This window comes from Carcharodon carcharias, chromosome 15, assembly GCF_017639515.1.
Source record: "Carcharodon carcharias isolate sCarCar2 chromosome 15, sCarCar2.pri, whole genome shotgun sequence".
NCBI lineage: Eukaryota > Metazoa > Chordata > Chondrichthyes > Lamniformes > Lamnidae > Carcharodon > Carcharodon carcharias.
In genome coordinates, this window is record NC_054481.1 from 125,121,469 (window position 1) to 125,146,330 (window position 24,862).

At 42.3% G+C, this 24,862-nt stretch overlaps 1 protein-coding gene across 11 annotated transcripts in view; it reads right to left on the reverse strand.

The window, feature by feature from the left end:
- Nucleotides 1–24,862, reverse strand: part of rerea (arginine-glutamic acid dipeptide (RE) repeats a) — a 505,448-nt gene that overhangs the window by 16,065 nt on the left and 464,521 nt on the right. For 8 of the 11 annotated variants that reach the window (XR_005945305.1, XM_041206431.1, XM_041206428.1 and 5 more), the window contains 8 exons: nucleotides 23,141–23,185; nucleotides 21,512–21,604; nucleotides 20,142–20,341; nucleotides 19,093–19,254; nucleotides 17,557–17,670; nucleotides 8,380–9,716; nucleotides 7,935–8,157; nucleotides 4,626–5,346 (listed from right to left, as the gene is read on the reverse strand). Coding sequence is in view for 10 of the 11 variants with exons in the window: in XM_041206431.1 (XP_041062365.1) it covers nucleotides 4,626–5,346; nucleotides 7,935–8,157; nucleotides 8,380–9,716; nucleotides 17,557–17,670; nucleotides 19,093–19,254; nucleotides 20,142–20,341; nucleotides 21,512–21,604; nucleotides 23,141–23,185 (2,895 nt within the window). In the remaining variant the exon portion in view is untranslated. The remainder of the gene's footprint in view (nucleotides 1–4,625; nucleotides 5,347–7,934; nucleotides 8,158–8,379; nucleotides 9,717–17,556; nucleotides 17,671–19,092; nucleotides 19,255–20,141; nucleotides 20,342–21,511; nucleotides 21,605–23,140; nucleotides 23,186–24,862) is intronic. The other 3 variants (XM_041206430.1, XM_041206429.1, XM_041206432.1) reach the window with 2 other exon arrangements.

The window sequence follows — 24,862 nt, forward strand, 5'->3', positions numbered from 1 at the left end:
GCTTCCAGGGGCTCTCCATCAGTCACCTGGATCCCAGGCAGGTGGGAAATCTAAATCTGCCAATTTAGTTGCAATGCAGTGAAAAGGCTGACAAAGCACCAGGCCATTCTGCAGTTGAAATTTATTCAGTTGTCTTCTATTTTCAGTGCTAATGTATTCACCAAAAAACTCCTTGGTTGGCAATAAGGTTTCTGGGGTGGGGGGGAAACAAATTTGTTCCCAATGTTGGCTGAAGCCTCTTAATCACAAATAAAATGCTTCCTCTTGTGCTCTTTGTAAGTTTCATCTTTTTTTTAAAGGGACGTGATCATTTAATCACATTTATCTCCTCGTTGCCCCCCCTTTTGTTACAGCTAATATATATAACATTTACAAAGAGCACGGGACCACAATTTCTGGACAGTTTTCCAGATCTTTTTCTCTCCTAAATCATAGAAAAAAAAAATCAAAATTAAATCTTAGCAAATTGTTCATCTAAATTCACAATTGCTCAGTTGAAACACACATGGATACATTTGTGATTACCCTGCGCTTAGTTTGAAATAACAAAAATGCCCACTTATGTGAAAATGCAGGCTATATAGTGAAAGGGGAAAGAAAGAAAGACTTGCATTCATATAGTGCATTTCCCAACCATCAGAAGTCTCAAACCACTTTACAGCTAATGAAGTACTTTATGTCGTGCAGTCAGTGTAAAAAATGTGGCAGCCAATTTGCGCACAGCAAACTCTCACAAACAGCCATGTGATAATGACCAGATGATCTGTTTGTGTGACGTTGATTGAGGGATAGCAGATACAAGATCATCACCGATCATTTAGGGCTTGAGAAATTTCTTCACCTATAGATTTGTGAATCTTCGGAATTCCCTACCCCAGAGGGTTGCCGATGCTCCATTGTTGAATATACTTAAGACTGAGATAGACAGATTTTTAGTCTCTCATGGAATTAAGAGGGATGGAAACAGGTGGGAAAGTGGAGTTGAAGCCAAAGATTATACTGAATGATGGAGCAGGCTCGACAGGTCATATGGTTCTACTCATGTTCCTATTTCTTGTTCTTATGCCTGATAAATGGATGAATTTATTTATTGATAGAAAAATAAATTGACATAGATAGACAGACTGACAAATAGGCACATAGTGTACCTAATTAGCAATAAATTAGTAACTTAATTACGATAGGCTGACTTAGGGTGCTGGAAAAGTTTGAAGAATCTATTGGTATTATAATGAAATAGGGTTCCTGGTTCATTTCGAACTATGCTAAAGGCGGCTGATTGGCATGACTATGAAATGCCACCAAAGCCATTCTGTGATTTTCAATTTAGCAGGAAAGTAGACAGAAGTCCAGGCAGACTGATGCTAGTTAAGAAATGCGAGGAATCAGGTGTTAAAGATTAGATTCCAGTTGAAACTGTAAGAGCTGGAACTGCTTAGTTCAAGTTTCAAAGTAACAAAGATGAGATAAGTCAACCCCACGTTTCTCTATTCCTTTTCTCCAAGACTGAGCGAGGTCCAATATTGACACATGTATTACGTTTGCCTTTTTATCAGTTTTGGATTTTCTGGCCAGCAAATGACCTGTCTTGTCCATATTTGTAGCTAAATCAGCAAGATTTAAACTTCTGCGTTGAATCCATGATTTCATCACATTTCATATTAGCCTGTGCACTTCAGCAATTTTCACTGATTAATGAGACTGTGAAATAACACGCTGATTTTTTAATGGTGTACTGAGACACTTACCTAAGTGTTGAATGTGCCTTCTTGAGATTTCCTCCCACGCTCTGCAACTGAGAGGCTTTAGCTAAGCAATTCCTGTGAGTGGGAGTTGAGAAGGTGCACTCTCAACACAAAGGCAAGTGCCTTCTTCTGCCGTTATACAAATTTAATAATCATCCCAATTTAATTTTTTTTTAAAAAAGCACGTTTTTAAACAAAATTTTTCAGCTGAGGTTTTAAAAAAAATGGCACTTAAGTGCTAGAATCCAATGATAAGTGGTAGTCAACATGAGTTGCCGAGGGAACAAAATACTGAGGCCGGGATTTTCTGTGCCCACTGGCGTCGGGCATGTTTGGTGGCATGGACAATATGGTGAGTAGGCCAAAAATCGGTTTCACAACGTCGTGAAAGCAGTTTGCGATCGTCCGCTCTATCACCCATGCCGGGCCACATTCCCCGCCATCGGATGTTGGGAACCTCATTGTAATATATCAGCATATCATTATCATGCCAGCCTGCCGGAATTGTCCCCCTTGTTGAATCGTCCGCCCACATCAGTGGGAAAACGTGCCGGCGTGTTTCACAACAGCATATAAGCGACGTGCACCTGGCGGGCTGCACCTCGCTCGGGACTTCAAGGTTTGTTTGCCTACCTTGCTTCAGTCAGCACTCGCAGTCATCAGCACCAGGCTTCAGAGACAGCATATCATCACTTTTAGGGGGGCTCATGGGTAGGTCTCTACCTACCGGATCAGCCATATGTGGGTGGTTTTTAATGGCTGCAGGCAAAGTCTTGCTTGGGGAAGGGGGGAAGTGGCCTCAGGCAAGGGAAGAGGCTGCAGGATGAGAGCTGTCTTGGGGAAGAAGGATGTCCCAGGGTGTGCATGTGGGGGCACATGTTGATCTGTGCAAGTGGCCTCAAGGTGGTGAGGGTTGAGGAGGCAGTCTCCAGGGGAGATAAGGCCAGATGCACAAGTGAGGATATGTGTGAGAGAATGGGTGGTGATGGCTCAAGCTGGCATTGAGTGAGATGCCAGTGAATGTGTGATGGGCTTGAGTGTGAGAGTTTAGAGTGATGAGATGGTTGTCATACCCTGGCTGCACGGATGAGATCATTCATCCTCTAACTGCATTGGATGGCCAACCTCTTCTGTGCAGCATTGGCACTAACCACCACTGCCATCGCCGGAGTGGTAATATAGCTGCTCCTCCTGTGGCCAGAGTGGGGGTACAAGACATCACAGCGGGGCCTCCACAGAGTCCAAAAGGCGCTCAAGGGCTGCAGTCTTCTTGCCTTTTGGGACCCTGTCTTCTTGGCTGCAGTCCTGGGCTGGAAGCAATAAGCGTGGCTGTGCTTTAAACATGATGCCTGGCGTGATGAATCGGTGGGGTGGTGCCCGCCATCGAAATGGCATGTACCCCGGGAATGTATAATTTAATGCGGCGGGTTTGGGATGATACGGTGCGAAAAGCCGCCATTGTGGCCGGCGGGCATAATTCTGCCCTGCGTTTTAAAGCCACGGAAATTCATCCCTGAATACTGGGAGGATTTTCTGAAATCAGGAGACCTATTCATTGTTGATATATTTGAACGTGAAAATTTACCCTTTTAATATGTCAGCACTTCACCCACCTACATTTTTTTTTCAAAGATATAGGTGCAAACCACAATCATTTCAGAATGTTCAACATTTCTCTTAATGTGACATCTTCAACACTGGCTGCCTAGAGTGCTTTTAGTACTCCATAACCGTTGACCTTCACCTGTTGAGTGCCCTCACTGTGCATTTTTAGTTAAGGGAAACAAAGGAGAAAGTGAACAGACTCAGGTTGCAGAAAATACTGAGTTAGAGATGCAAAGGGGTTCCTCCATTTGTTTTCAAATTGTATCGCCGGGAGTAATTTGTGTGGCTTATGTTTCGAAATTTTAATATTAGTGAAGTAAAAGGTAATAATGCAAAAATATATTATATGGTAGACCCTTGCTTGTAAAATACCAGAGTAGATCTTCTGCTTCTTTATGCCAGTATTATCAGTGCACTCTGGGTGGAATTGGTCAAATCAGTGCAAAAGTTCAGGCTATGTTATGCATGAGTGATTTACAGTCAGGTTTTTGAGGTCTTCTCTGCCTGGATCAGGCCCTGCCCACAAAATTGGCCACGTCCCCAGATCAATATTGCAAGATTTTGATAATTGTGTTGGTTGAGGAATGATCTTCAAATTCATTAATTTTCTTAGGCATACAGGTACCAGGAGGTAGGTTTTGAAACTTTTTCAGATCAATAAATACTTAATTTACTAAGAAAGCGACGAATGAAAGAAGTAAATAGTTTTATAAAGTACTTTTCAGTGATTTTAAATCAGGTTACTCACAGATGGAGAACTGGATTAAAATGCTTATTTTTGGTGATAAACCCATTTTCAGTTGTATTAATAAAAGTGAATCAGATTACCACTCTTAAATACATCAGCGAATATGTTTACAAGGGTAAAAAATTGCATTCCATTTCACTGCACAATTACACTGGTTCATGGATGATTTTGCATTTGTAATTATGCAAATTATTTTTAGCGGAAACCTGAATTATAACTAAATCAGTGCAATTTTGAGCACAATTTGGCCACAATTTCCCGATTGTAACCAAAGCTGAAACTTGACCTCCCTGTATTTAAGATTCGCACCATCATAAAGCAAGCGCACTCCATGCATTCTTCGTCAGCAAGGTAGCTATAAAATTGCTGCACTGAAGATGTGATATCAAGAAGCATTCTAGTTGTATTCATTCACCATCACTGTATCATACCTCTACATATTTTAACACACAGATAAGTACACGAGCAAGGTGACATATGGTTAACAACATTTTTGCCTGTTAATGATCAAAATTCACTTTACTCACCTTGATGTAATGGATCTTGCTGATGTAGGTGTAAGTGTGAATGTATGTGTGAATGCTGGTGGTGATGTGGCGTCACATTGAACATCTGTAGTCTTGTAAGTGGGTCATTTGCAAGTGATGCCATGCGTTCAGCATGTATTCGTTCTGCTGCCAGTCTATCAGCGTAAGACATTTCAGGCCGTAGCTGAGGGCCTGCAAGTGCAAGTCTTTCCCTTTCTAGTGGATTTAATCCATGGTGGAAAGGAGGGAATGGATGAGCTCCAGCTGCTGGTTGGATTGTTAATGCACCATGCCTAGCAAATGGATCCATAGGATTAGCAGCTGGGTGCAGACCATCGAGTTCAGGTGGCTTAACCTCAAAGCCTGGCTTCATCCTTTCGCGGAACTCCCTTTCACGGATCTCTCTCTCCCGAATCTCCCTTTCCCGTAATTCTCGCTCTCTCATTGCAGGGTCAGCACTGTAGAGGCTCGGCATATGGTAAGCCAAGATTGGATCAGAGGCATTTAATGGAACAAAGAATGGATGGTTGCGGTTGGTTGGAGACATGACATGTGGTCTTGCATATTCACTGAGAGTCCGTAGTGCTGGAGTATCTGGTCCAATGTATGGAGGAACAGCTGCAATGGTAGTGGGTGGTGGCTCAAATGAAGGCCTTAAATGACCTGGTCCAACAAGTTGAGATTCTGCCATGCGCCCCTCATGGGAAGAGCTAGATGCTTTCTGTTAAAGGAAAGGGAACAAGTTATAAAGCAGAGAAAAAAAAACCCTTTTTACAGCACTAATTGCCATATTTTGCTCAGTCTTCATTCACTAACAGTGAAAAGCTTTGAGACATTTAAGTAGCTTCTCACTGTGTTAGCAACTGAATGTGAGTGAGGTAAGAGAGTAGGATGCATAGGGTGGCAGAGGGATAGGGGGATGGGTGGGCAGGGTGATAGGTGGCAAGGTCAGATTAGGTCAGGGGGGGCAAGGCGGAGGGTCGGGGGCGGCAAGGCGGAGGGTCAGTGGGGCCAAAGGCGGAGGGTCGTTGATTTGGGGGGGGGGGGGGGGGCAAGGAATTGGAAGTGGGGAGTTGGTGGAGGTGGTCAGTGGTATCATTTCCCAGGAATTAGGCTTATTTTTTTCTTGTCTAACTATCCAGGTAACTGAGTTGGAATCCTGCAAAGTCTCCAACTTGAACTCAGAGCCAGAGACTTTGATGGAGGGTCTGGAGGTTGAAACTTCCCGGGCAATTCCCTTGGAGCCTCTGCGTTGGGACTTCTGCACGGTCTCATAGCAGATCCTCTGGGGTACAACCATCCAGAAAGGAAAATCTGGCAAACGATTTTCTGGTAATTCATCCAAGTTTAACTCCTTGTCTATGCCTGGCATTTCTGATGACTTTTCCCACTTGCTTTTTTTTCCCTTTTGTTCAGAGATTTAACATGCATGGTTTTACAACATGGACCACTTTTGATTAATTGCCAACATCTGATTTATTATTCTGGATGATATAGAGCCAGAAAGTCATAGATGGTATTCTTCAATATTTCTACATGGCTAGAAGCTTCCTGAACACCAACTGTGCGTGTAAGCAGGCTTCTGTGACTCAATTTAGAGTTTTGGGTTATATTTTTTGAAATGTGCAGAACTGTACTGGAATAGGTTTATTGCAGCTAATCTTTTCCAGCCCGTTTCTTCATTAGTAAGTGGGTCAGCTTATATAATGCCACATGTCATTTCCTGGCTTTCATACTGTCAAAATAAGCTAGTGCAACATAAAACAGATATCCAGGTAGCTAGTGGGAGAAATTAGCCGTTTAAGTTTCTGCCTCTCTCCTTTTCATAAATGGTTTTTCTTACTTTCCATTAGATTCACCAGCCAATCATTTCCCAGGTAAAACAGACTTGGTAGAAAATGCATGACCAGTGGCCAGGGAGAATCACTGCCCACGTTCCTTCCTCTTCTGGGTATTGCCTGCAGCTTCTGAAAATCTATTGAACATTTAATAGTAGCACAATTGTAATAGTGCCACACTGTAGTATCTTACACTATCAGTGATGGTACATAGAATTACATAGTGTGTATAGCACGGAAAGAGGCCATTTGGCCCAGCAGGTCTATGTTGATGTTAATGCTCTTTCTATTCCTCTTCATCTAAACCCAACAACATAACCCTTGATAAAAACAAAAAACTGCGGATGCTGGAAATCCAAAACAAAAACAGAATTACCTGGAAAGACTCAGCAGGTCTGGCAGCATCAGCAGAGAAGAGAAGAGTTGATGTTTCGCGTCTTCATGACCCTTCCACAGAACTGAGTGAATATTAGGAGAGGGGTGAAATATAAGCTGGTTTAAGGTGGGGTGGGAGAGAAGTCGGGGGGGTGGGGTGGATGTGGTTGTAGGAACAAGCAAGCAGTGATAGGAGCAGATAATCAAAAGATGTCACAGACAAAAGAACAAAGAGGTGTTGAAGGTGGTGATATTATCTAAACGAATGTGCTAATTAAGAATGGATGGCAGGACACACAAGGTACAGATAGCTCTAGTGGGGGTGGGGTGGAATAAGACTAACCGGGCATAAAAGGTATAAATTTAAAAATAATGGAAATAGGTGGGAAAAGAAAAATTTATATAAATTATTGGAAAAAACAAAAGGGAGGTGGAAGAAACGGAAAGGAGGTGGGGATGGAGGAGGGAGTTCAAGATCTAAAGTTGTTGAATTCAATATTCAGTCCGGAAGGCTGTAAAGTGCCCAATCCATACCTTTTATGCCCGGTTAGTCTTATTCCACCCCACCCCCACTAGAGCTATCTATACCTTGTGTGTCCTGCCATCCATTCTTAATTAGCACATTTGTTTAGATAATATCACCACCTTCAACAACTCTTTGTTCTTTTGTCTGTGACATCTTTTGATTATCTGCTCCTATCACTGCTTGCTTGTCCCTACAACCACCCCCCTCCACTTCTCCCCCCCCGCACTGCCTTAAACCAGCTTATAATTCACCCCTCTCCTAATTTCACTCAGTTCTGTTGAAGGGTCATGAGGACTCGAAACGTCAACTTTTTTCTACGCCGCCGATGCTGCCAGACCTGCTGAGTTTTTCCAGGTAATTCTGTTTTTGTTTAACAATAACCTTTGATTCTTTTCTCCCTCCTGCATTTATCTAGTTACTCCTTAAACGCATTAATGTTATTCACCTCAACTGCTCCCTGTGGTAGCAAGTTCATATTCTATCCGCTCTCTGGGTAAAGTGGTTTCTCCTGGATTACCTAAGGGATTTATTAGTGACAACAATTAAGCTGTTCTGATGAGGAGCACCTACCGCTGCTCTCTCGGCTTCCCTCTCTCGCTCCCGTTCTCGCTCCCTCTCCTTTTCTTTTTCCTTTTCTTTCTCTTTTTCTTCTCTGGCCTTCTGCTCAGCTTCACGCCTGGCCTTTTCTATTACTTCTTCCCGCTTCTTGGCCAGCTTTGAACCTTGCAATGGTACAAAGTACAAGTCTGATCGAGCACAGGAATTGTAACCACGATCCAAATGTTTGATGAACCTAAAACGAAACACAAATGATTAACAGAAACGGAAACATCACTAAAACAAAACCTTACAGTGTTTTCACTTATTCCATTCCGCATGATGCAGCCAGTAGCTTTTGAGCAACAAAATCTTTTGCAACAATAATTACAGCACCCACAATGAAATGTAAAAAAAAAAATGCTGTCTGCAGTCATCTTCTAAAGCTACCAGCATTACAGAATACAAAAAAAGATACCTGGCTGACTGACTGGCATGGCTTGGTGCACTAACAATTGTTGGTTCTGGAGATGGACTCCTGTTTGGAGATGGTGGTGGACTATCTGGTTCCTCTGGCTCATCCTGGATTTCCTCTTTAATCTGAATGCTAGTCATCGTGGCAGGAGCAGTGTTTGCAATGCTTCCAGCAGAACACATAGATGTAACAATGGAAGCTGTAGGCTGAATGGTAGAGATGGGTGCAACACTGGACGTGGCAGATGCTGATGAAGGTGCAACAGTAGGAGCCCCCGATGGGATGAAAGAATGCTGGGCATACGGTGGCTGTGAAGGAACTTGGTGAGATACTGCTTGAGGATGAGTTGCAGTCGCTGGGAGACTCTGAGCTTGGGTTAATACTGGGGGTTGAGCAGGAGGAGGCTGAATCTGTTGAGTTTGAGGCATTAACTGCAATGGAGGTGGATGAACAGAGGGAGTGTGATGGGTGGACAGGGAGCTCAATGGTTTTAAAGCTGGAGGAGGCGGTAGATTTGAAGGCATTTGTGGGAAGGGAGGAGGTCCTGCAAGGTGAGTTGGCGGCTTATGTGACTGTGGGTTAGAAACAGGAGTAATTGGGGTAGTGGGTGGTGGCTTAATATGAGGCATAGTCACCGGAGCAGGTGGCAAAGGCTGCTCTCTTGGAGGCTGTGACTGCGGTTGTGCTTGGGGAGGTGGTGGAGGCTGTGCTTGCACTTGTGTAGGAGTGTGTTGCTGTGGGTGTGTCACTGCTGATGCCTGAGCAGAAGCCTGCGGCATCTGAGGCTGCGGAGGCTGAGGATTGATGGAGAATGGTGGACCTTGCAGCTGATGCTGTATGTGAGGCTGAGCTTGCAGGGAGTGAGGCAATGGTTGCACCTGAGCATGAAGCTGAGGCTGTGTCTGGGGAAGAGGTTGTGATTGAGGTTGTAGCTGTTGTTGAATTGGAGGGTGTGGCGACGTTAGTCTCTGGGGATGAAGCTGTGGTGCAGGCTGCATCAGTGGATGAGGTGGTGTCTGACTTCGAGGTTGTGAAACTGGGGACAATTGTTGAGAAACTGATACAGCACAGGAAGATGCCGGAGGGGGCATTTGTGGTGGCTCCAGTGGTACTAATGGCAAAGAGGCACATGGGCTCTGATGTACTGGAGGCTGAGACTGTAATACTTGTTGCTGTGCGGAGGAATCAGAATCACTCTCATTGTCCCTTGGGCTTGGTATACTTGGTGATGTGCTGCGATTGTCCTGGTCAATATCCTTTGGATCACTGCTTCCTTCATCATTAACACTGCGGCTGTCAGAACTCTCTCCTTCAGATGGTGAATTTGGCCTACTGATGTCCTGTTACGAATAAAAAGACAGACAATGAGTTACCAAATAATATTTATGAACTGAACTAAATGGTAATTGCTTCATGATCATAAAGCTTGAGCATAATTTTGACTTTTATCAGATCACAGGACTTGAAAACAATCATTGCACAATTAAGATAATAATTTTAATTTTTAACTAAACAGGCCTTGCGTTACAGTGAAGCTATTTGATTAGCCAACACCACTGCTTTTCACAAGTTTTGTCTACACCACCAGTATACTCCACTACAAAGGCAAAGCTGACTTTATGGAAGCAAATGTTCTACCAAGCATGACATAAGAAGCACACAATTCCCATTTTCTTAACCACAGGAGGAGGGGAGGGAAGGTGCTGGTGTAGCGGCATTGTCACTGGATTAGTAATCTGGAGACCCAGGGTAATGATCTGGGAACCCAGGTTGGAATCTCACTACGGCAGATGGTGGAATTTGAATTCAATAAAAATATGGAATTAAAAGTCTAATGATGACCATGAAACCACTGTTGACTGTTGTAAAAACCCATCTGGTTCACTAATGCCCTTTAGGGAGGGAAATTTGCTGTCCTTACCTGGTCTGGTCTGGCCTACATGTAACTCCAGATCCACAGCAATGTGTTTGACTCTTAAATGCCTTCTGAAATGGCCTATCGAGCTACTTGGGCGTCTTATGAGGATAGGTTGGACAGGCTCCACTGGAGTTTAGAAGAGTGAGGGGCTGACTTGATTGAAGTATATAAGATCATGAATAGTCTTGACAAGGTGGATGTGGAAAGGATGTTTCCTCTTGTGGGTGAGTCCAGAACTAGGGGGCACTGCTTTAAAATTAGGTGTCACCCTTGTAGGACAGAGATGGGGAGAAATGTTTTCTAAGGGTCTTGCGACTTTGGAACTCTGCCTCAGAAGGCAGTGGAGGCGGGGTCATTGGCTATTTTTAAGGCAGAGGTAAATTGATTCCCTTGCCTAACAAGAATCTAAGGTTATCGGGGGTAAATAAGAATGTAGAACTTGAAACACAAACAGATCAGCCATGATCTTATTGAAAGGTGGAGCAGGTTTGAGGGTTCCAACTGGCCTACATCTGCTCCTATTTTGTATGTTCACTCAATTGTGTCATACCATTAAAAAGTCAATAAAAAGGAATGAAACCAGACTGGCCACCTGGCATCAACCTAGGCACCAGAAATGGCAATCCCAGCCCTGTCGACCCTGCAAACTACAAAGTAACATATGGGGGCTTGTGCCAAAATTGGGAGAGCTGTCTCACCGGCTAGTCAAGCAACAGCCCGATATAGCCATTCTCACAGAAACATACCTTAAAGATAATGTCCCAGGCACCACCATCACCATCCCTGGCTATGTCTTGTTCCACCAGCAGGACAAGCCAGCAGTGGTGGTGGCACAGTGCTATAAGTCAGGAGGAAGTTGCCCTGGGAGTCCTCAACATCTACTCAACATCTCTCATGACACCAGGTCAAACATGGGCAAGGAGACCGACTGCTGATTACCATGCACCACTCCCCCTCAGCTGATGAGTCAGTGCTCCTCCATGTTGAGCACCATTTGGAACAAGTACTGAGGGTGGCAAGGGTGCAGAATGTACCCTAGGTGGGGGACTTCAATGTCCATCAGTGGCTTGGTACCACCAGTAGAGACTGAGCTGGCCGAGTCCTAAAGGACATAGCTGCTAGACTGGGTCTGTGGCAGGTGGTGAGGGAATCAACAAGAGGGAAAAACATATTTGACTTCATCCTCACCAATCTGCCTGCATATGTCCATGTTACACTGCACAGTCCTTGTGGAGACCAAGTCCTGTCTTCACATTGAGGATACTCTCATCGTGTTGTGCAGCACTTCCACTGTGCTAAATGGGATAGATTTCAAATAGATCCTGCAACTCAAGACTGGGCAACCATGAGGCATTGTGAGCCATCAGCAGCAGCAGAATTGCATTCAAACATAATCTGTAACCTCATAGCTCAGCATGTTCCCCATTCTACCAATATCACCAAGCCAAGGATCAATTCTAGTTCAACAAAGAGTGCAGGGGGGCATGCCAGGAGCAGCACCAGGCACACCTAAAATGAGGTGTCAACCTGGTGAAGCTACAACACAGATGACTTGAATGCCAAACAGCAGAGGCAACAAGTGATAGACAAAGATAAGCGATTCCACAACCAACGGATCAGGTCTAAGTTCTACAGTCCAGTCATGAATGCTGGTGAACAATTAAGCAATTCACTGGAGGAGGCAGCTCCACAAATATCCCCATCCTCAACGATGGGGGAGCCCAGCATATCAGTGCAAAAGATAAGGTTGAAGACTTTGCAACAATCTTCAGGCAGAAGGGCCAAGTGAGTGGTCCATCTTGGCCTCCTCCTGAGATCCCCAGCATCGAAGATGCCAGCCTTCAGCCAATTCAATTCACTCCACATATCATCAAGAAATCACTGAAGGCACTGGATACTGCAAAGGCTATGAGGCCTGACAATAGCACTGAAGATTTGTGTGTCAGAACTTGCCATGCCACTAACCAAGCTATTCCAGTACAGCTACAACACTCGCATTTGCCCAAGACATGTGGAAAATTGCCCAGGTATGCCCTGTCCACGAAAAGCAGGACAAATCCAACCAGCCAATTACCAACACATCAGTCTAGTTTTGATCATCAATAAAATGATGGAAGGGCTATTCAACAGTGCTATCAAGTGGCATTTGTTTAGCAATAACCTGCTCACTGACGCACTGTTTGGGTTCCATCAGGGTCACTCAGCTCCTGACCTCATTACAGCTTTGGCTCAAATACGGACAAAAGAGCTGAACTCCTGAGGTGAGAGGTGGTGACAGTGAATGCCCTTGACATCAAGGCTGCATTTGACCGAGTGTGGCATCAAGGAGCCCTAGCAAAACTCTCCACTGGTTGAAGCCATACCTAGCACAAAAGACGATGGCTGTGGTTGCTGGAGGTCAATCATTTCAGTTCCAGGACATCACTACAGGAGTTTCTCAGCTTGGTCTCCTAGGCCCAACTATCTTCAGCTGCTTCATCAATGATCTTCCTTCCATCATAACGTCAGAAGTGGGGATGTTTGCTGATCTTTGCACAATGCTCAGCACCATCAGATAATGAAGCAGTCCACGTCCAAATGCAGCAAGACCTGGACAATATCTAGGCTTGGGCTGATAAGTGGCAAGTAACATTCATGCCTCACAAGTGCTAGGCAATGACCATCTCCAACAAGAGAGAATCTAACCATCACCCCATGACATTCAATGGCATGACCATTGCTGAATCCCTACTATCAATATCCTGGGAGGTTACCTTTGACCAGAAACTGAACTGAACTAGCCATAAAAATACTGTGGCTGCAAAAGCAGGTCAAAGGCTAGGAATCCTGCGGCGAGTAACTCACCTCCTGACTCCCCAAAGTCTGTCCACCATCTACAAGGCATAAGTCAGGAGTGTGATGGAATATTCTCCGCTTGACTGGATGAGTGCAGCTCCAACAACACTCAAGAAGCTTGACACCATCCAGGATAAAGCAGTTAGGGAGGAAGTTCCAGGAATTTGACCCAGCGACAGTGAAGGCACAGCAATATAGTTCCACATCAGGATGATGACAAAGCAGCCCGCTTAACTGGCACTCCATCCACAAACATTCACTCCCTCCACCACCAACGGACAGTGGCAGTTGTGTATACCATCTACAAGATGCACTGCAGGAACTCTCCTTGGATAGCACCCTCCAAAACCACAAACACCACCATCTAGAAGGACAAGGGCAGTAGACACATGGGAACACCATCACCTGCAAGTTCCCCTCCAAGACACTCATCATCCCGACTTGGAACTATATTGCCATTCCTTCACTGTTGCTTGGTCAAAATCTTGGAACTCACTCTCCCTAACAGTACCCGGGGTGTACCTACACCACATGGGCTGCAGCGCTTCAAGAAAGCAGCTCATCAACATCTTTCTCAAGGGCAATTGGGGATGGGCAACAAATGCTGGCATTGCAAGCGACACCCACATCCCGTGGATGAATAAAAGAAAAGGTCCATGGATGAAACAGCAAACAGGAAATTCAAAAATTGAAGTAAACCACAAATCAATCCAGCTTCATACTGGTCATCTTAAAAACAAATATTTAGGACTCCATTTCTCTCCACAGATTGCTGCCTGACCTGCTGAGTATTTCCAGCATTTTTGTTCAGATTTCAGAATCCGCAGCATTTTGATTTTGTATTTATGGTCCAGTATTGCTCTGGAGACCAGATAGTTGATTTCATTGCCCCGGGGAATGGGATTTCATAAAAAGATAAACGAAAACATGTAATGTCATCAGCAGTTTATCATTCCTTTCCCGCATAGAGCTGGAAACTCTGCTTTTTGAAATTCGCCATAAAATGTCCAAGAATGCAAAGTAAGAAAATCACAGCAACTCGTAATAGATTCGCTAATTGTAAAAGTAAACTATTTATGTTGGGTAATATCGAAGCTTTAAATATAAGTGGCATTGAAAATAGAGGCTGTAGCCCTTTGCTATCCCAATTAACAGTTGGTACTTCTGTACCAGGATACCTCTATGAAAACAATTTTGAAATTGCGTTTCAGACTGAACATCACAATTTTCACCATCAATGACTTACAAGTATTTTGCGTAAAATACATCACCTAGACTATGAACGAACAACAAATGCATTTGCAAGCAGTGAACCGATTATATTTGCATATAAATATTAATATTTAAATTTCCAGTGGAGGTTAAAATTTCAATCTGGGCGTTTACATTCAAAAAGATGCAACTGCCTTTTCATCAACATAATGGTGACAGCTACACTTTAATCAGCTTGTCACTGTAACTAAAAAATCGTAGCTTAGACACAGCAAGTCTAATTAACTCAGACTTAGTTTACAAAACCCATGTTTCAAAGCAAATATGAAGCAGATGGTGGGCCTTTTCTTTCGATTAAACAATTCTGAAGCATTGCCATTTGCCACATATTTACACTGCCGAATCACACTTTCTATTCACCTGCAATCTATGGTCTTCAACCTCCCCTTACCCAAAGTTCTGGTTTGAAATGATATTATTTTTTCACTAAGATATCCAAAGAATGCATAATTTAAAATCTGGAATATATAAGTTAGTTTGGGGAAATTTGAAATTGCATTTATGGTCATGTTGGGACCGAACATGACAAATAAAAGGGAATAAAACTGTAGCGCAATTTTAGGATAATTTTTTATTTTTAGAATATTATCTCTGGCATTCAGTTATATACTTTTTAAACAATGCCTGCTTGAGGTGGCCAAGACTTTCCTGATCACTTTCAACATTTCAGATTTCTATACAGCATTTTTTTTTTTGCTAGCTGAGAATTTAAGTACAGTTCATGTTTAAAGTGACATTACAGGATCCATGATGAGATAAACCTGCAATTTCTGTTAACTCTAATGGCAGACTCCAGTATAACTTTACTGTTGATACGTCTTCTTTGCATTCTCTCAAACCAGTTCAATTCATTCGAAAATGCACACATTATTGCAGGTTTGCCCCACACTTCATTGATATTTCAGAAACTCACCAACATTAATTCTAGAATCTAAAACTAAGTGTATCACTGTCATTATGAGCCAACTACATGTGCCGACTGTCCTACATTCCATTCCATAGTAACAATACAACACTTCTGGAGCAATTACAGCACAAATTGCAACGTAGAACAAACAAAATGTGAATTATTACAAGAAGTGCACACATTGCTGAACATTTACAACATTATTACTCTCTTTTGTGAATGTCAGAACCATGTCATTTCTCCGTGCCTAATGAATCTAATAAATCGATTCAATTTTGTTTATATCAGCACCCATTCAGGTCGCAACTACTAGGGGAGTGGAAATTGGATTAAATGGCATGCATTATGCAATTTGTCCAAAATGTTATACTCCCTTCAAGTATACTCAAGAGTTTAAAAAGCAGCGAACATCATCATTCTTGAATTCTGTCAGCTGGGACTAATGCTGGGTTCAAATTAACAACATAATAGTTGCTGGTCCTTGTAAAAACACATAGCCACGAAGGAATCAAGAGGAAGACCTCAGTTTTCTGCAGATTGCTGGCAGAATAAATGACAATGCGTTGTTTGTAAATGTGGCAAATGTTTAGTAATTAGACTGTACATTTTGTCCAGATTACTCGCACCCTGCAGCAGCTCCATCCAGAGTCCTAAGGACCATTTTGTCTTTGGTTGTGCTGCATTTTCAAGAAAAACTGTACCTGTACATCACTCAATTATAATTTGATTTACGATGAGTTATCAACTCTGGAGTCGTAAGTAATGGTTATATCAAATACGATACAGGATAATGTGGGGCTACCTTTGTACAATTAATGTAAATGCTTTATTTTTTTCTGGGTAGGTTACTGTGAGTCTTCTTTTGTCCAATCTGAGCACATTTTTCCACTTCTTACCTTCATGGTTTTGTTGAACTTATTTTAAAGTTATAAACTATTATGTAAAGTGTTGATCTTTTGAGCTGTGCAGGCCAAAAGGATCCCAGGTCTGTGCAGAGTTAGCTGATCTTAGCAAGCGCGGCACTAAGCCTCAAGAAGCCTCAACATATCTGGATCAGGGAAGGAAACATCAGCTCGGCCTCTTGCTTCTGATTGTTATTTAACAACCCCTGCTTAAGTGTGTGTATGAGAAAATCTGGGGAGGACAGGATTGGAAAAGGTTGTGACCACCTCCGTCCATACAGCTACAACCTAATAAGGAGGTCATTTAGTAAATGGGACTTTCCCTCCCAACCTCCCAATGGGTCAGTAGGTAAATGCACTGCCCAGAGTGGCAGCAAGCCCTACAGAGCAGGAAGGTGACACTGTCTGGCCTATCAATTGAATGTCCTTAACCATGGAATGTTAACTACAATTGACCAGTGTCCCAGGGCTGGTGCCCCAAATTCACACTAGAGTGTAAACGTAGGGGCAATTTATTTTTTGTCTATAATATAATAAAAGGGCTGCATCTGAAATGCTTTAACCTGCAAGGCTATGGACCAGATGCTGGAAAGTGGGATTAAAATGAGCGGCTAGTTTCTTTTTTCTCTTTTTGGCCAGCGTAGACACAATGGGCTGAATAGCCTCTTCCTGCAATGAAACTTTTTTCCATGGTGGTTCTATGGCTGGATTCTGGCCACAATCACAAAATTATTTTCAACTTTGACAAGCTTTGATTTTGACAGGTTGGAGAGGACCTGGGATCATGTGTGCCAACGACACAAAGGAAGAAACAGGTTAAACCTTAAGTGGTTCTTCTTTTCCTACAGAAAAATCGATCTGTGAAACAGGACGCCAGATTGCGTAGGAGGTGCTGATTCATTCTGCAACTTCGAGAGAGAACCAGACCAGTTTTCTAACTATGTCAAAGTTTACATTATACAAGAGGTGGTTGAGTCATGGTCAATGTGGTCGCCCAGGCTAACTTGCATCACCTGAGCAAATAAAGAAGAATTTTGCAGTTTTCTCCTGACAAGGGATTCTGATCTGGTTTTCACGAGGGATTTTGATCTGGTTTTCACCTCTCCCATGGCGACCACAGGGCACCTAGGTGGAAGGTCTCTCGGCCTGACGCATGAGGCATCACAGCCTTGTGTGGAACAGATTACGTGTCCAATGTTCGTGTTCAAAAGGTTACCAATGGCTTCTGATGTTGCTTGGAAACAGGTACATTGCACATTTGGAAATGAGGCAAAGTGCTTCATTTAATACAAATGAATGATGTAATGATAATCGAGTAATAGTTGACCTTGTGGCCAAGTACGTACCTGCGTTTTGGATTTCTTTGCGTTTAATCTTTCCGATTCTTCTGTATCAGAAGCAGCCTTTTCTCTTTGGCGTTTGGCACTCTTTGACGGTGATGATACATCATCCTTCGATCTCTATGGTTCAAAAACATTGAGAACAGCATTAGCCTAAGCAGAACAAAACCATTACTAAGTTAACAAACGATGTAAATCAGTAAGAAAATAATGCAGTATTGCCACAATTTATTTTAAGAACTTTCTAAATGAGTAACTTTTCAGGAAAAACAATTTACTTTAACTTGGGCCACAATGTGGGCAGGGTGAGTGACAAGCCTGGGCCATTTGCCCAAACCTGGCAAGAGTCACTACCTCCGTGGTGGACACAAGTGGGATTTCTGATAGCAGGAGGCCAATACAGGGAACCCAAGAAGATATTCTCTGATATGAAGGTAAATTGGGGGATTGGAAGGCAGTTGTGGTCGGGAGGTGCCTGTGAGAGAGAAGCCCACGATCTTGAGACGCCTGGAGGAATACTCCTGCTCCACAATGAAATCATTATAATTTTTTTAAAAATTACTCTGCTGGGCCTCTTCTGGCTTCGACCCACCTGTCACCCGTTTTCCAGGAAAGTTGCCTTACTGTGCATTAAAATGGCGTTGGCTTCCTATTTATTTCACAGGACTATAATTTTGCATCCTGATGGAGGCCACAGAGTTAAAGCGGGGGCAGGTGGGAGCAAAGTGTGAATGAGGTAGTAAGTAACAGGCCCTATTTTGAATCCCCACATGCCACATTCTACTCAGATGCTGGAGTTAAAATCAGGACTACTAATATTTTTCATCAATATTATGATACTCAAACGTTTTATTCACCCTGACTTTTCAGTGTCCACAGACACAGGTACAAGTTCTAGCCCTACCACTTTGAGAATTAATGAGCGAACACTCCACTCATTATCGCAAAGAACATTTGATTTTCACCAAAGAATATGCCAGAGACAGCACACCACCACTGGAGCATATACTACTGATACAATTCCAAAACATTTGACCTCCCACAATTCATCAACATAAAGGGCAATATACATTAGACACCAGATGTATCACTGGTTGATGAATCTTTGTTGTCTGATGTCTTCTTTTCCACAAAAATATTAAATTGCAATGAATTTTGTGGCATTCAGACCAAAGGAGATCAACTAATATATTTTTTCAAATAGGAAAAAGACCTATAGTACATGAAACACAATCACTGCAATACTACAGTAAATGTTGAAGTATTAGTCACTGATGTGATATCAATCATAATGGCAAGTTGTTACATAAAACCTGAAACAACAAATTCCAGCATCATTTCAAATTTCAGTAGACTTTTAAAAATATGGCCTGTAAAATGATTTAAGATAAAAATGTATTTTCTGCTGTTTCTTAGAATATGGATGGCGCCAATTCTAGCCTGTCTCTCTCTCTCTCTCTAGCCTCAAAACAGCTCCCTTCTTGGTGGCTGTGACAATGTAGTATGTAATTGCTTTCACTATGACGATTATCAGAACATTACCTTGCTGGATTTTTTCATAGAGTCTGCTTTGCTATCATTACTGGATGTGCTGGCAGCACTGGGAGAATTACGGCCGCTGGACCTGATGTCTTCATTGATAGGTGAGGCTCTACCGTCAGGACTGGCTGTCTGCTTTTTACGACCACTGCGCAGTGAAGACATCTAATTGACAATAAAATTATTATTAGACCCACATGGATTGGGGTGATTAATAATTCATAAGTGCTTTTATAACAGAGCTAGCTTCCAATTAATATTTTCTAGTTAATTACTGGTAAATGTTGGTGGTTGAGATTTCATTTGCAATCCTTTTCCTTTTAATAAGAAAGCCAGTACACTAATTTTGAGAGTGCAGGCTTCCTTTCTGCGTGCACAAAGGAATTATATAATTACTTTGATAAGACCAGCTCTTACAATCTGAACACTTTGCCTAATCCTACTGTAACTGCCATTATCACAGCTTTTTTAACCCGATTCACTGTTTTATTTAAACGAGCAAAACAAACCTTGTACCCAAGTACTTTTTATCATGAATACCGTGTAGATCAGAATCAAAGTGTTTTTAAAGTCCAACATATTGCTGTATGTTTTTCAAGTTTCCAGCATTTCACCACCTGTGACTGGGGCAAAAAGTGTTTCTCGTTGCAAAATTGAACTTGACCTTTATTGTTTTAACAGGCTTCTCCCAGTGTTCATATTGAATGACAATGGTTTCCTATAAATTTGAAGTATAGAATATCCAAGAGAGAACATTTCATTTATGCTACGTGGATAAAATAACACCACTAAATCATAACCGCCTGGTGTCATCCAGGCTGCATGATCTAAATGTTTTTTCTACGTGAGATGATGCATGTAGCTGCGTGTCATACTGCATCACATGACTAAGTTTGAGAAGGCAACAAATTAGAGTACATGTTGGTGCTAAAATGCATTGCAGGATTTCAAAGAATACTGCTGAACTACTCACCACATCTGCATCACATCGATTCTGTGTAAATTTAGTCTTTTATAAAGGCAAAAATGAAAGAAAGAATAATGACTCATACCGAGCCCCTACTCCTTCTGGTCCTCATGCTATGTTTCCCGCTGAGTCCATCTTCTTCTTCTTTGACTGGTTTAAACATAAATGGTGGTGGATCCACTGGTTTATCGATAGGTGGCAACTCTGCGTACTTCTTGAAGTGAATCCGACACTCTGTGCACAGTAATATGTTGTCTCGTCCTCCGTGGTGCCAGTCTTTGGATGCTGATTTTAAAAGATAATATATATTTTCTACTACCAATCTAAAAAATGCAGTTCACATTCTGAACATTCTCCTACAATGACCCAATTTGGTTATACATTGTTAAATATTTGCATCAAGAATGGTAAGAAAGCTGTACAAATCAGATTAATTCTGATTGTAGCTCTGCAGTGGAGCGTGCTGAAGGCAAAGCGCAGAACAATGCAATGATGAGGCACTGAATTTTGATTCTCCCTCTTTCACCACACCATCCCCCTCGCCTAAATTTGCTGTTCCTTACCCCAGCAGTGCTGTTCTGGAGTGGGACAGAGTTGAGGCCAGGGAGAGAGGAAGGAAATCACAGGGTAGTTTTCTTCCTCCAGTACTATACATTTCTTATTGGTTGAATAGAGTACAATAGTCCAAATCATCTTCTCAGTGCAGAGTGTGTAAGAAGAGGGGAGAACATTAAGGCTTTTCTTTTCCTCCAAATCTAAATTAATTCCGTTAGGTGTTCCCAAGCATTACATAATTCTATGAAAGCATATGAATGCAGGGTTTAAAGAAACCAACATTAATTGGTCACAGTTTGAAAATAGCATTTCACCACCAGAATGGTGTTACAGAAATGGGTAACTACTTACTCTAATTACCTCCTTTTGTATCTTTCCAAAATAAAATTACACTCTGCTGCCTGTATCTTTGCATTTCCAAGGAAAATAATTGTGCCCTGCTGCCCATGTTGCAGCGCAAACATTACGCAGCTGCTAGCCAAGGTGGTATTATTACAGAATGCTTTCCCCACAATACTGGTAACAGGAGGACCAGTTGAGGTTACCACCGAGTGCTGCATCAAAACTGGGGAGAGGGAGAGAAAAGGAATGGTGGTGGTTTGTTTCTAAGTAAGCAAATCACGCCAGCAATATCATGAATTGGATACACTTGCACAGGTTCTCCTTCTCTCACATCAGCCCCTGGTGCACCTGCGCCAGCATTTGCATAATGAAACTGATTGCACACAAGGTTTCTAAGGAGCCCAGTAAATACATGTTTAAGTAAAAACCTAGAGGTGACTGTTGGCTAGCGCCCAGCAATATTTAAATGTACATATATTGTCACTTTAAAAAAATATAGCAACCGGACAAGTGTTTCTCATTACTTCTCAGGGCATGAATAATAAAAAGGAAACTTACTGGTGGTGAAACAATGGCGACAGGCGTAGCCCTTCAGCTCCTGTTCACTGTCTTCACTGTCAAAGTCATCCTCGCTGGCTGAGCTGAGATCCACTGTGGGAAAAAAAGAATTCTAAAAATGAACACTTCACCAAACGGCTTGCAGCAAATGGTTGCAGACAATACATTTTATTGTTTGGGTTGATATCAAGGAGTATTTGAGTTTTACAAAGCTGTGAAGGTACGTAGTCAGTATTTTGAGTGGTGTTAAAAATAAATTTGAAACTAGACTGTAGGATATTTGTCACTCCAGAATTTTTAAGATATTTTACTCAAGCTGCACATTCGTTCATTTACTCAAAATATGTTTCTATACATTGTAAGTAATGTTTTTCACTGTTCGTTTTATTTGCAATGTAGGAACTGCAACTGTTAATGTAAATTCTACAATTTTTTCCACAAAATAAACAGCAGTGTATTGCTTTCCTTCTGCACAGACTTTCTCAATTTGGAATATCTTAATATGGTTTTTACGGTGGGTCCCCAGATAGGTGAAAATTTGGAAAAAAAACACTGTGAAATGAAAACCCACATACAATGATGTCATTCTATTATTGAATGTCTAGTTTTATATCAAGCATCAAATGAATGCAATGGAAGCTGCTTTGCACGATTCTTTTCAAAGGAAAATGTTATTTTCAGTGCAGCCAGCTCATGGCCATTTAGCAGTGTCCAAAGTACAGACCCTTGAGCTAACCATTTCACTAGTTAATGCTCGTAACTATTTTGCATTAATACAGGAGTCAGAAGATCTGCCAGCTGTGAGCAGTATGGATCCAGGAACAGTTTATGTCCTGGAAATAAACTGAAAATGGTCATTGTGAACAGACAGTGCAAAAAAAATCTATCTGAAACAGGATCCACCCTTTTCCCTTGTGAAGGCTCTGAAGGAGGACAAGGAGAGGAATGTGACGTGAACATCATCTCCAAGTTCCTTGCTAAGTCACACATCATCCTGACTTGTACACATATTGCTGTTCTTTCATCATGACTGGGTTAACATTCTGGAATGCCCGAACTAGCACCAATGTGCGAGCACCATCACAAAAGGACTTTAATGGTTCAAGATGGTCCACCAACACCTTTTAGGGAAACCTGACTGGCAAATGTGACCTTGTCAGGGTTTCCCATTTCCCAACAACAAATGAAGAAAAACTGCAAATCCCCCAAATGGGAATTCTAGCTTTCTTTTTGAAAAAGAGAAATAAGTACAAATGCAAGTACCAGATTTATATTTAAATTTAAAAAATCAGCATTTATTTGTCACAGACCTGGCTTAATCTTTTAGGTCTTTTAGTTTTAATTTAAAAGTATAAATTAGCATGCCTGTTTTCTCACTTATGCCACTGCTTAATTAGGATTTACACACTGCATTTAATAGTGCTACAATAATAAATGCAATGTCAAGGTCCCATTTCTCAAATGCTTGGTCCTTACTTATCCACTTGGTGCAAATTTCAACAAATCTGATCCACTTTCCAAAGTTGTGGCCTTGCTATTGTTATATTCACACAAACATTCACTCTCTCCACCACTGATGAACAGTAGCAGCAATGTGTACCATCTACAAGATGCGCTGCAAAAACTCACCAAGGTTCCTTAGGCAGCACCTTCCAAACCCACGACCGCTACCATCTAGAAGGACAAGGGTATCAGATACATGTGAACACCACCACATGGAAGTTCCCCTCCAAACCACTCACCATCCTGACTTGGAACTACATTGCCATATCTTCACTATTGCTGGGTCAAAATCCTGGAACTCCCTCCCTAACAGCACGGTGGGGGTACCTACACCACAGGGACTGCAGCGGTTCAAGAAGGCAGCTCACCACCAACTTCTCAAGGGTAATTAGGGATGGGCAATAAATGTTGGTCTAGCTAGCAACACACACATCCCGTAAATGAATTAAAAAAATGTCACATCAACTCCATTGTAAAGCAACAAGCCATCACAATGTCCCAGGATTTGCCAAGTTTGAGGGACTAAGGCCTCATACTGTATATTTTTTATAAAATATATCCTCATGGTTATTTCTGAAATTTAAAAAACTGGATAAAGATTCTTAAAATGGCTCAATCTATGTCTGACCCCTGAACAAAAAGATCGACTTGGCAGTATCGGGGAAACTCGCACATCGTTATCCCATTAATGACCCCCTGTGCACTGCACAGGCTTAATTAAAAGAGAGCTATACAAAGGCCATCTGCATTTCATAACCTAGGCTGACCAACAGGAGTCTGTTTGTCTGCTAAGACAAAGGATCTCGCAACCTTCCTTTCATTTCTTAATGGTTGAGACATTTAACAATCTCAGGGAGCCAGGCGAGGGATATGCATTCTTTGTCAAATACAGTGTGTGGAGAGGTGGGAGTCATGTAACATGAGCCTCTGGCTTGTGGAACCAGAAATATCACCTTGCTGAACTGCTAAGCTCAATCTGCTATTTATCATCTAATTGGGAGCCTCATAGAAAAGGAGCTCTGCCCAGGTTGAACACCTGGCCCCATCTATACTGCTTCTGCTGGAACTTCTGTACCAACGCCTGCAAGACTGATTCATTTCTGCGTGCCTACCCCATTGCGTGAAGTCAACACCACCAGAAAAGTGAATTCCACAACAATGGTATTCAGCCCACCAGCCTCTGTGAAGGAATACCTCATTGGACTTTGATTCTGGACTCTGGATCCCTCATGGACCTATGTTTATTTTTCTGTAGTCTCTGTGCTGTAAATACTTACTTTCCCTATTCCCCTTTTTTACTGTCCAAGTGTGGAGGTCATGTTTCAACTCTCCTCCCATGTTTTGATTGTGTGTAAATAAACTAACCCTTTGAGTTCATCCTTCATCCTATCTAGAGTTTGCTGCGGGGTTATTACCAGAAAATTGGATCACACAAAAGCCGAGAGGTTGGGACACACGCCACTGATCATGAAGAGGGAAACAAATCAAAACACCTTTCTGTTTACGGACAGGTGATGAGAGAAGAAATTAGTATTGTTTAAATTAGCCCGCCTCCTGTCTGTAACACAAGCTTTCACAACATTTTGACATAGGTCAATGCTACCATTGCGTACTGCTCACCAGCCAGCCAGGATATAGTGGCCAAACAAAATACGCACTCTAGTTCCTCTTGAATTCAGAGTACTGTACCGACCTGCATGCACGATATTTATAATGCAATGTGCATCTGCCCACATTTACATGGAAATGTTCTGAGTTTCAGAGAAAGCTAGAGCATGAAGCATGTCACCGGTATAACCCAGTTGGCCTTCAGAAGGTGCTCAAAAGAATACTGTTCTCATAAATGGG